The following is a 12,421-nucleotide window of genomic DNA, read 5'->3' as shown; positions in this document are numbered from 1 at the left end:
AATCACATTCTATCATGTAGCACTTCTAGCTATATGTTGTTTGATCTTAACGACGACTGATATAATCACATTCTATCATGTAGCACTTCTAGCTATAGGTTGCTTGATCTTAACGACGACTGCAATACTTTTGTCAATCGTTTCGATTATCTTTTCCTTCAATATTCCAACTTAAGTAGGATGTTACACTGATCATGGTTCTATGAACCAATTAACTTACTTCACAAACTTTTTCTCATGTTGGACTCGATTCGATGACCACTAGGGTCGGAGCACATTCATCTTCTTAGTCATTATCGAAACGATGGTAACGACGGACATGAACAATACGAAATCAATTACTAGTGCATTTGGTAACCTTGTGACTTTTCCTAATCCAAATGTGAGTCATGTGCTTCCGATAATACGAACCCATGCTACCTTCCACACCTACTCTGCTACTCATACTCATCCCAAAAATTATCTCACCGTACATGAAAAGAATCCGACAACAAATTAATCCATTGAGTAACATAACTAAGGATTTTTATAAATTTTGGAAAACGATTACAATACTTATTCATGTTCACCATACGCTATTATATTTTGATTTCATGCACGATAGATACACATTGATGTGACGACTCATGAAAGAATTCAAGCATGCACGATAGATACACATTTGATGTGATGACTCATGAAAGAACTCAAGCATGCAACGTGCTTTCCCAGACAAGAAATAAAAATCGTTACATTTTACAAACTCTAATTATAACCAAAAAAGATGTATTTTACAGACCCAAAAAAGGTCTCCAAATTTAGCAGATAATTCCCATAAATACAAAGTTCCGAAGAGCCCAAGGGAACAACACAACAACACAACGGGGTACAACAAAAAAAAGTACAACTATGTACAACCAACCAACCACCAATCTGCTAAAAAACACATTCCCTCCCTTCCCTCCATCTCTATAAAATAAAATGTTACATAATCATAATTCCTGACCTCTTATGTTGTAAAAATGTGGCTGTTTATTTGGTATCGTTTTTGGATTTTGTTTTTGGGCGATTGAGTTTGAAGTCATTCAAACTCCTGTATTCTTCTTTCAGTAGCCTTTCAAGTTCTGGGAGCTTTTTGTGTTCCTTTGACCGAGAATAGTGATGAAATGCCCTATATTATATTATATTATATCAAAAAACAAGTTATTTTGTTGTTTATTTATGTTTTTGCTTTATTAAGAAAGAGAGTGACTGAGGGAGTTACCAGTATTTTTCAAGACCATAAAGATTTCCCTTATTGTAGAAATCGAGAGTTAGCTGTTCAAAATCCTCATACACATCTTCTATGAATTCCTTTTCCAAACCATAACTGTAAAATAAAAAATAAAAAGGAATTAGAAATTGGGGACAAAATAAAAATAGTAATAATACTCTTTACCTGTAAAATCTGAAGAGGCATTCCATTCCATAATTGTAACCAACAGCTGCATCTTCCAGTGCGATTTTCTTGAATTCATTGTACATTGAAGGGACAAACATGTCCCTAAGAAAATATGACCAGAATCTGTAGAGGGTATTCATTTCCTGCATGTACAAATACAATCTATCTAAAGAACTGGAATCTGTTTAGGAGGAATGGAATGGAGTTTGTCAAAGGAATTGGAAGCTGAAGGAATCATAATTTTTTTTCATGCATTTGAAGGATTCAACTGAATCAAATTTCATCAAGTTGGAAACCAAACACACCATGGAATGGAATCTCAAATTCCATTCCAATTCCAACCAAAACACACCCTTCTAAAGATGATAGATACATACCTCACTGCATCCAATGCCACATTTCTTACGATCATTTAGGCATCTCTTGTGATACTTGACATACCTACATATATATATATATATATATATATATATATATATATATATATATATATATATAAAATAGGTCAAACCGGTCAACTCTCACTGATTCAAGTTTATAGACTAGAGAAAAGATTAAAGAGGTACTACCCACTTTTGCTGCCTGAAACCGTTTTCTTCTAGAAGCTGATGACTAGGATGCTGGAAAGGCGGAAATGGCTTTGGCAAGGAGCCTACAGGTGGACTACTTGCTGTAAATCCACCATGAGGAGAAGCACCAAGCTTTGAAGACCTCAATCTGTATAAGCAATAGCTTTCTAGGTTATTTAAAAAAAAAACAATGATAAGGGCAATCACGTCTTTTCCACAGATGGCTGATTGACAAAATTTTGCAAGTCTTGTCCCTCTCACATTTGTCTCAATCCCAGTCTAATGCAAGTCAAAAAGTTGTGTAACATGTTACGTCTTATCCTTTTCCAAGGCTCTTTTTTGATGAGGGCGTTTACGTCTTTTGTAAAGAGGGAATCCACATCCCACCTTTTTTGGGTTGGACAAAAAATGTCAGGTTTTACCCCCCGCTGACTTACCAATTCTGTCTTGTCTTGTCTTGTCTTATCCTTCTCTAGGGCTACTTTACAGGGGCATTCATGTCTTTTGGACAAAAATTGCAACTTTTGTCCCATTAGGGAAAATATACAAAAGGGTCAAAAAGTCAAGATTGTAAAAGTAAAGCTATACTCACCCATGATTATCAGGAGGTGTAGAACCGAAGAAAAAACCAACTGAAGTACTAGGTGGACTTTCTGACACAATTCCACCACTGGCACTTGTATTGTTGTTATTCCTGAGATTGCTAGAAAACCATCTCTGGTTTTTCAGTGGTTGTTGTTTGGAATTTGAGAAGCCTTTATTTTGTTTTCTTCTAGAATTAGAATTCTCACAGATACTGCCTGCAATAGCTTTATGATTGGCTATAGGACTAGAAACTTTAGGAGATTTCGAAACCCCGTCTTTCATTTCATTTGTTAAATTGTTTCTTCTACCTTTACCTCGTTTTGATTTTAGTTCCTGAAATACCACATGTTTTACAAATGATAGATAAACCAATTACAAAAATGGAAGTGTGCGAAAAGTGAAAAAACCTGTTCATAGTAGTATAGACCATCATTTATGGCAGAAGCAAGCTCATTGGAAAACGGTTTTGTTTCCTTTACAGCACCTTTAGCTCCTTCACCATTGCTGTTATTCTGCTGTGGAGACAATCACAAATCATAATATTAAAATATATGAGAAATGAGTATATGAATATTAGAATTAGAATATACAATACAACACAACAGCCTTACCTGAGTAACAATTACAAGCCTCTCAACTGCCTGATCATTAACAATCATCTCATCATCTTCATCATCCATCCTACAACAAGTGGTGCCAGCTCAGATATTTATATCAGGAAATTATGAAAATTTTGCAATTTTGCATGCAGTACCTTGTTTTAGAAGAACATTGATCCTTCTTGTCTGATTTGTGTTCAAGCTCAAGCTCCTCATCAAACATGAACGTGCTTCCAAAATCATCAGATGTGTCATCCAGATTTTGTCTCGAGAATTTCAAAGAGATCTCATTGACCTTATTGGATGCTTGACTTTGACCATGAATCACAGCCTTCGGCTTCTCATCATCCCCATTAGTAACTTTACTTTCAGAATATTCATCGGTCCCTTGAAACTTGTCCCTAACACTATCTTTATTTAAAGAATCAATAACTTCCACTTCAGACTTTTCTTCCATTAAAGTAGATTTATTGCCCACAGAAGTTGGAATCCACTTTGACCACTCCTCACGTCTTCTCACCTTGTCATCCTATAACAATAACAACAAAATGACAGAAAACATTAGTTGTGTGAGTGTGTCATCTTCTGGAACATTCCAAAAAGTATTGTGAGAAACAAAACCTGCACTTCTAGAGTAGTAGAGCTCTGTAAGGCATCCACAATAAATGGTATATCTGTACTCATGCTTTTAACCTGCACCATGTATAAATAGCATCACTTCATACTAATTCTAATCATTTCAAGAAACATAAACACATGGATTAATTAAAAAAAAAAAAACATACCCTTTTAAAATCAGCAATAGTAGATATTGGAACCCATCCATGGGCATCCATCAAGGAAAGAAGGTATCGATCACTTTGCAGATTCTGATCACTATCAAAATCAAGGAGAAAAATAATCAGTTGTCATATGCAACATCATAACCTCTACTATTTGTTGAGCATCGCAGCTATAATCAATAATAAACACTTTTAAAAGCTGGTTAAATTAGTTTATACTATTCTATATACAACTGAACTCTACATATCTATGTTGCTTTAACAAGACACCACAAATAAAGTCTTAAAGGTAATCCAATATGTTAGAAAAAGACTACACTTTTTCCAAGAGAACTCCACAAGGAAATTACTAAATTACCCACCTGAAATAGTATTCGATCTGCTTTATAATGCTAGCTCTTACTTCTGTCTGTGAAGGTAACACAGGAATCCCAGGATTCATGGGATGTGGAACAACAAAAGGTGGATGTGGCACCCGAACAGAAAATGGAGGTCGTGCAGGAAGATAGACAATAGAACCAGGAGGACCTGCAAAAATGATATTGCACACATCTCATTATCAAAAAGACAAAAATGACCCTAACACGTATTCCCTTCACCGTAGTATCTTAAAAGTAAGTACATTACCTGGAAAGGTAGGTCCACCTATAAATCCAGCAGGTGGACCAAAAAAGGGGGGTCTTATAAAAGCTCTTGGCCCAGCATTTTGCTGCACATCAACATTCTCTTTTGAACCTAATGGTTGATTGTTTTGCCTTCCAGAAGTAAAGTTGTCTCCTTTTTCTTGCACATTTGGTCTTCTATTAGGAAACTCCACACCATAAGCATTGGGATTGCCACGTGGCGGACCAGAAAATGATCCAGCTGGCGGCTGGTAAGCATATCCCAAGACAGGAATATGAGGGGGCCAAGGTGCCATGCCACCATAGATAGGTGGAATTGGTGGTTGATTGAAGGGTAATGGTCCATGAAAAGATGGTGCACCATTTGGGTTATGTTTGGAGGCTGGTTTATGTTGGCGTGTTGAGAATCTAGAAGATGAATTATGGTTTCCACGCCCATGGGACTTTTGAGGCTCGTTAGGCACCTGAAAAAGACAGACACAACGAGAATCATACACCAATTTATCAATTATTGAAGTAAATCTTATCATGTTCTTCATTAAGTTTGCTTCGATGTCTTTAGAATCAACTTTGAGGCTGATTTTCAATCAGCATCCTTACGGTATCGCCTGACCTTTACCAATTCGTTCTATACTACGGTTTCAACAACACAAAGGAACATACATTTTACAATAATCAAAAAACTTACATCCAAATAGATTAGTATTAGAAAATAACCTTAAATCTGAATTCTAATTCATCATTATTCACCTGAACTTGTTTAGGAGAAATTGCAGAAGTATTAGTAGCAACTGCATCAGCAGCCGAAGGGGATTTTAACGAAGAAAGCGCCGGCCAAGAATGGGAATCAGCATGAGCAGCCTCAACCGGCACGTCAACCATAGGTGGTTGCGGTGTCTTCCATGGCGATTTGGGCGGCGGCGGCGGCGTAGCAGGAGGAACAACATCATTAGTAGGATCTTCGTGATTATCAGGGTTATCGCTACCCTCGGTGTCAGCCATCACCATATATATGTAGAGAAAAAGAGCTTGATTTCAGTAGGAATGGAGATATAGAAAGAGGAGTGTGGCGTAAAAAAGGGCAAAAGCCTAAGAGAAAGAAATGCTTTGCGCCGTCATGTATAGTGTTTGAAGAAGAGTGGGGGTGAGACTGTGTGAGTTTGGGGTTGGGGGGTGCTATTGAGTGACGTGACACCCCCTCTAATGGGAAAAGAAATATTGGAGAAGATATACATTTTTTTAACAACTTTTAATTAGAAAACATTCATATCAAATTTATTTACATTATACTTTTTCTTACATATAAATATATCATATATCATAAATTAATAACAACATCAATTAATTTCAACCAGATGAAACCCAGGCGCAGGTTTGGATTTATTGGTTGAACTAGGCAAATGTCTGCGCGTTGCGCAAAAAGACCAATATAGTTGAAATCTTTACAAATATATGTTTTTTTAAATATAACAATAACGTTGTTGTTAAATTTGATATAATATTTGGTATACTAAATTGATATAATATATTGATTATTTTAAATTATATGATAATATATACATCTATTATAACTGTATAATCTCAACCATTTAAATGACTTCTACCCACGAGTTACTCATGAATAAAATCAAATATAATATATGGCTTAATGTTATTTATTGTTTTTGTTATTGTTAATTAATTTTTTAAAATTTATTTTCTTAACGTTTTAGTTTCTGTCATTATAATTATTTAAAACATCAGACATTGTTTTTTGATTTTAAAGGTAACAATATAATCATTTATATAGAGTTATTTTTAATTATTGTTATTGTAAGTTATTTTAAACTACTTATTTGAAAACTTTTAACGATTATACAAATATTTTTAGAAAATATTTTAGTTAAATTGATATTATAATTTAGTTTTTGCATGTAGCACTACAATTTATCACTTTTAACTATTCATAAAATATTCATTGGGTTTTTAAGTGGAACTGAAATTTATATTTAAGTTGACACTGTAATGTTATATTTAAATTAACAGTTTAAGTATTTTGTCCAAACGGTTCCCAAGTTGTAGCTTTAAATTGATAATGGTTTACATACAACAACATATTAAATCTAATAAATTAAGTATAATATGTTAAAAGTTAAAGACATAACTTTATAAGTAAAAGTAAATATATTATTTTAATATTGAAATTTAGTTTATTTATGATTACACTTTAGGTTTGATATTTATTTAACATTATTAACCAAATTATAATCATTATTAGAAAGACACTACAATTTATCTCTTTTAACTATTTACAAAATATTATTTGGGTTGTTTAAGTTAAACTAAATTTTATATTTAAGTTGGTCCTGTAATGTTATCTTTAAGTTTATAATTTAAATATTTTATACAAATTGTTCAAAAGTTGTAGCTTTAAAATAGTAATGGTTTACATCCAACAATATATTAAAACTAATAAATTAAGTATGATATGTAAAAAGTTAAAAAAAAAACATAACTTTATAATTAGAAGTAAAGATATTCTTTTAATATTGAAATTTAGTTTATATATGATTACACTTTAGGTTTGATATTTATTTAATCTTATTAACCAACTTATAATCATTATTAGAAAGAAATTGAAAAGTCATGGGAGTTTCAAATGAATGTGGTGAAAGAAAAAATGCATGGGAGTTTCAAATGAATGTGGTGAAAGGAAAAATGCATAGGAGTTTCAAATGAATGTGGTGAAAGAAAAAAATGTTTCATTTATAATATAGTATGATTTTATAAAAATGCACCAAGAATAAAATGGTGATCAGTTTTAGAACAAAAAAATTGTGGATTAAAAAGTTGTGTAGTGTTTGAATGAGTTGACTTACAAGGTAACTTATCTCTCTACTTTGAGTGATGAATAAAAAGAATGGAATCTATAATTACAATTCTGTAAATGAAATAGAGTCTCTACATGAATACTTTGTTCAATTACATAAACATAAACAACCGATTAAACAAAAACCACATAAAAACACTTAAACACCGTCAATATTAAAACACACCTCGCAAAAAAATCAAAACAAAAAGCAACAACACAAATTGAACATCCATTCTATTATTTTAGACTTTCATTATCTTACTTTATTCTTGGGGGTTACAGAAATAGCAATGTGCTTGACGGGATTACCAAAAAAAAACCTTTAACTATTGGTATAATCTGATATGCCCCTGTAAATGCAACAACACTAAAATAAGATTGAAAATTCAATGTTATAAATATCATAATGCACAAATATTTAAACATTATTATTTCTTCCATTTAATCTTATTTTTAATGCTAAATAAAGTAAGACTGTTACAACTAATGCATGACAACTTGGATGTGTACATGGAAATATGTCACTACTGTCACACCCCGATCCTTGTCGGAATCGATCGAGGCGTGATATATTGTTCAAAGTCTCATGACAACTATGTTATAATATGATTAGATTCAATTAAGTACTAAGTATGCAAACAAGATCCACAACATACAAATACAAATCCAAATATGAACAACATTTATTACATCAAATTTAAATAGTCTTGTGGATTTCTAAGGCACAACCTATTTTTCATCAACTTCATTCTTCAAATCTGTATCATGGGTAAAAACAGGTCAACTACGAGAGTTAGTGAGTAATCTAATTTTAGTAGAGAAAATTGTGAAGTTGAAACCTTTATAATTGGAAATTTGTTTTCTTTTGAAGTCGGCAAACAATTGTATTTGAGATAACGGTTTATAAATCAAAAATTGATTAACAAATGATAACAACAACAATAAGTCCTCACCCTATATATACATATGTATATATATATATATAAATATATATAGGATGGAGCATCTAATCATCATACACACTCAACCACGTGCGATCAATCACCTTAGCGTCCCAAGGCGGGGTGGTCAACCCAATAGCGTTATTATTGTCCATAACGTACCTCAAGAATACGGGCATAGTCATGGAGATTAGACTAAAAATGGTAATGCACTACAAGTACATGTAGCGTAAACAAACAATAGTTATACAATTAATGACTCACGTATAAATGTCCCAACAATGTCTCAATTGTGATAAAACAATAAAATGAAGTTGGAATATATTAGAACCACATGATACACCCCAAAAGTATTGAAAATTATAAAGTATGGGGTAGATTACTCACATTAGTCCCAAAACGAAATGTGTGTGTCGTACGATAGACGATTCGGGTCAAAATGGCGTAGAACCTAATATAATTAATAGTTTTGGTTTAGGAACTGCTAAACGAGAATGGAGTATTAATACAAATAATTAGACACACATTCTTATATTAGATGAATTAACAATAATTCATTTTGATTATAATATTAAGGTATTTATTTGTTAAATGAATTTTAAATTGAATTACTTACTTTGCATAATTAATTTATATTTTCAATTTAGGCCAGATTTTAATAATTTCTTATTAAAATAATAACTTGCCCAATTATAATTATTTACAGATTTTAACAATTATTTATATGAAATAATCATTAAAATGCATTTTTACATGCTTAAATACTTAGGAAAATAGTTTTAAATAGTAAAAAGTGTTGAAAAATTATGAAATTATTAGGAAATCATTATTTCATACAATATGAATTACTGTAAAATTTGTATATTTTTCTGAACTGTTTTAATATTTATTTAATATTTTAATGATTAAACAACATAAAATTCGGGAAAAATAGTAAATGATTCTCAAAAAATCTATAAAATTAACCATAGTTTTATAACATGATGTAGAGCTCAGTGTATAAGTTTCAGATATTTGTGACTATGGAAAGTATTTTTTATATATTTCCTTATTAATTAATCAATAAAATCATTAATAATAGTAAAAAGTAATATAAATGCATGAAACTTCATATATCATGTTTAATCAGTATACAGGTCATCCCAGAATTTTCTCAGAATTTATTGAATGCAAAAAGTATTTTATGTGAATTATTGCCCTACTTTATTGCAATAATTATAGTAATTCAATAAAAATAAATTATTTTCTGAAAATTTCCATAACTTCTTATTTTATTGATGGGATTCTGAGAAAAATCAGTTTTATGCATAAAATGAGTTTTAGATATTTTGGTGGATTTAATTTGTTTCTTGTATGAATATGAAACTTTTAACAACATACCTTGATGAATGCTTCAAGAGGGATGAAGACTTGAGTATAATAGATTGTTCTTGGATGGAATATGAGTATTCTTGGAGGAAATGTCGAGATTGAGAGTGAGAGAAAGAATAGAGAAGGTTTAAGTGGTGAAGAGAATAATGTGTTGGGAGAAAAAGGAAAGGAAAATGGATGGGAGGTGTGAGTGGGAGACCATGGGAATAATCTTTTTGCTTTTGGTGGTCTTCATAATTTCCCACTAACACAAGCATCTTTTACATAATTAATATAAGAGTTTTATAAAATTTAATGTAAAGTTTATAAAAATAGAGTTTTATAAAATTTAATGTAAAGTTTATAAAAATGGAGTTTTATAAAAGATGAGTTATTATTTGATTATAACAATCTACTTTGATTTGAAGTTTAATTATAGCATTCAAGTTTGATTCTTTTAAATTTAATTAGAGCATTATACTTTGATTTGATTTTAATATGGTATCATAATTTAATTTGATTATAGTTATAACGTTGTACTATACTATGTTGCTATTAACGTCAATTTATATCGTAGTGTATGAGTTTCGATCCTATTAGCGTCAAGTAATCTTGAGTAGGGTTTGAATGAGATTGCGAGAGGTTTCGTTTGTGATCTTTTTGAGTGTCCGGCTTCGTAACGCAAGGTCCATAGACCCCGTTAAGCCATGATTTAGTGTCCTACACAATCCCGATGATTGTGCAATAGTGTTTTATCGCTTTGGTTCATTGTTTAGCACTGTTAAGGCTAAGGAAAATCAAACACATGAACTTTCCAAATGATGTTTTCTCATTAAAATAGCGAATTATACAGTGATTACATAACGTAAACCCTATCATACAAGGGTTAATGGAGTTGACCGGTTTGACTAGTTGACTTTGTTTGACTTTGACTTGACCGAAATTTGATGGTTGTCACATCATCCCCCCGTTAGAGGGAATTTCGTCCCGAAATTTGCATTTTGATTGGGACTTCAAGAGTTTGGAAAAAGATGTGGAAAACTTTTCGTAGTACAAGAAATTGATTATGGTGAGGAACAACCCTCCTGATGTCACATAATGACCTTGGAAATTTCTTATTGTAACTTGAACTGATTCAATTTAAAAGGAGTTTATTGTTTTGGGATGATAGAGTATTCTATGTGTGCTTTTATACTCCCTGTTTTATCCTTGGTATTACCACCATGAATATTTTATAACGTAGTTAGCGAGTTCCATCATTACGAATGTTTCAACAAATTTTGACGAAATTTGCATTATAAGTCCTACAAGTTCTTTTATAGTCGATTGACGTAAACTAGTCGTATATCATTAAGATTGCAAGGGCATTTTGGATGGGTGACCCCGCCTTAAGCCCACAACCAAACAAGGAACAGGGAATGAGGCGGAATCACACATTCTAAGTCCATAGAATCTTAATGATATATGACCATAATGTTTACACTAGCCCTCATAGATTCCAGGGGCGTAGTATTATTGGGCTAGAAGTAGGAATTGTAGTTCAAAATAAAATAGTTATAGGCCTGCTATCTTCAAACTTGGGCTTTGGCCCCTCCCGATTCCCAATCAGAATGGTCCAATATTCCCAATTCTCCAAGCGACCAAGCGGTATCAAGAAATCAAAATCGATTCATCCCCATTTTCCCAATTCGCTGCCTATCTCGCCTGCTGTTCGTTTGTCGCTGTCTCGCCAAGTCAGTCGCCTGGTCTCACTCTCGCCAATCGCCATCGCCAAGTGCCCAAGTCCCCATTCTCACTTCACAGAAATCAGGTATGTAATCCCGAGACCCAAATCTTGTTCAGATGTTCTTTCTTTTCTGATTGTAAGATTGTTGATTGTTGGTGTTGGCGTATTGCACTGCTGCTGCTGTTTTCTGTCAATTTGTTGCCTATTTATGCGTTACTACTGTCTTACTGAGTTTCCTTTTAATTTGGTTGTCATTTGCGATTTGGCGATTTGCCAATTTGATTTATAAGTTATGAACTTATAGATTTGGTTATTGATTTGGTTATGCTTAACAGCTTGTCAGCTTCAAACAAAACTGAAAAGTGACAACAAAGATTGATTTGGTTATTGTTAAATGAGTTATTGGTTATTGTTCTAATTTTGAATTTGATTTTGTTTTGATTGGATCAATTGTTCCTTCATTTTGATTTTTCTAGATATAATCATGGGAAAGATGAAAACATTGAAAGAGAAATTGTTGTCTGCTTACTAATATATCATTCATAATCTGTTTTTAAAGACATTAAAGGCTGTCGGGCTGAGTTGTAATTCTTTTTCTAGGTGTTTTTGGTGTTTATTTGTAGAAAACAATCTGTTTTTTTTTTTAATTTTAATTTCAGTTTATAATATTTTCGCCCCCCCCCCCCCCCAAGTTAATTGTTCAAGCTCCGCCACTGATAGATTTACTAGTAAAAACCCTGAGTTTTTTTTTACATAGATGATAAGACTTATTTGGGTTTTGCCGTGTTCTCAAGATTCATGGTTTATATACTTGAATCGATGCTAGTTTTAGTAATAAAAAGAAATTTTGAATTTAAACGTCGAGGTTAGAAGCTTGTACTGATATTTAAGGGGTTAAAAAATAAAATTTTATTAGTTACCTATAGCGACACACAAGTCATAATTTGCATGTGTGAAGACTTGGAGTACTTTCTA

The 12,421-nt window shown here is 32.4% G+C and overlaps 1 protein-coding gene and 1 long non-coding RNA gene across 3 annotated transcripts; both read right to left on the bottom strand.

Moving 5' to 3' along the window:
- Positions 1-714: 714 nt before the first annotated feature.
- Positions 715-5,775, bottom strand: LARP1A (LA RNA-binding protein). Of its 2 annotated transcripts, none has more exons than XM_079078395.1 (14): positions 5,329-5,775; positions 4,583-5,042; positions 4,318-4,483; positions 3,959-4,049; positions 3,795-3,866; positions 3,329-3,702; positions 3,186-3,255; positions 2,982-3,089; positions 2,582-2,907; positions 1,994-2,137; positions 1,798-1,861; positions 1,418-1,563; positions 1,244-1,348; positions 715-1,150 (listed from the first exon to the last, which is right to left on the bottom strand). In XM_079078395.1, exons 1-14 carry the CDS (start codon positions 5,584-5,586, stop codon positions 1,012-1,014), a joined length of 2,523 nt encoding a protein of 840 aa, XP_078934521.1. In that variant the 5' UTR covers positions 5,587-5,775; the 3' UTR covers positions 715-1,011. The 2 variants fall into 2 exon arrangements, with proteins under 2 accessions (XP_078934521.1, XP_078934522.1); XM_079078396.1 differs by having other exon boundaries at positions 2,982-3,086.
- Positions 5,776-8,133: 2,358 nt separating this feature from the next.
- LOC145157216 (uncharacterized) lies at positions 8,134-9,827 on the bottom strand. Its single transcript, XR_013737175.1, has 3 exons — positions 9,751-9,827; positions 8,758-8,821; positions 8,134-8,187 (listed from the first exon to the last, which is right to left on the bottom strand). It is a non-coding gene; the product is annotated as an uncharacterized LOC145157216 (long non-coding RNA).
- Positions 9,828-12,421: the final 2,594 nt, after the last annotated feature.

Source organism: Lactuca virosa, chromosome 2 (genome assembly GCF_052849685.1).
Source record: "Lactuca virosa cultivar CGN04683 chromosome 2, Lactuca_virosa_CGN04683_v6, whole genome shotgun sequence".
NCBI lineage: Eukaryota > Viridiplantae > Streptophyta > Magnoliopsida > Asterales > Asteraceae > Lactuca > Lactuca virosa.
Note: the sequence above shows the minus strand (reverse complement) of the source record. Positions and strands in the feature narration are given on the sequence as shown.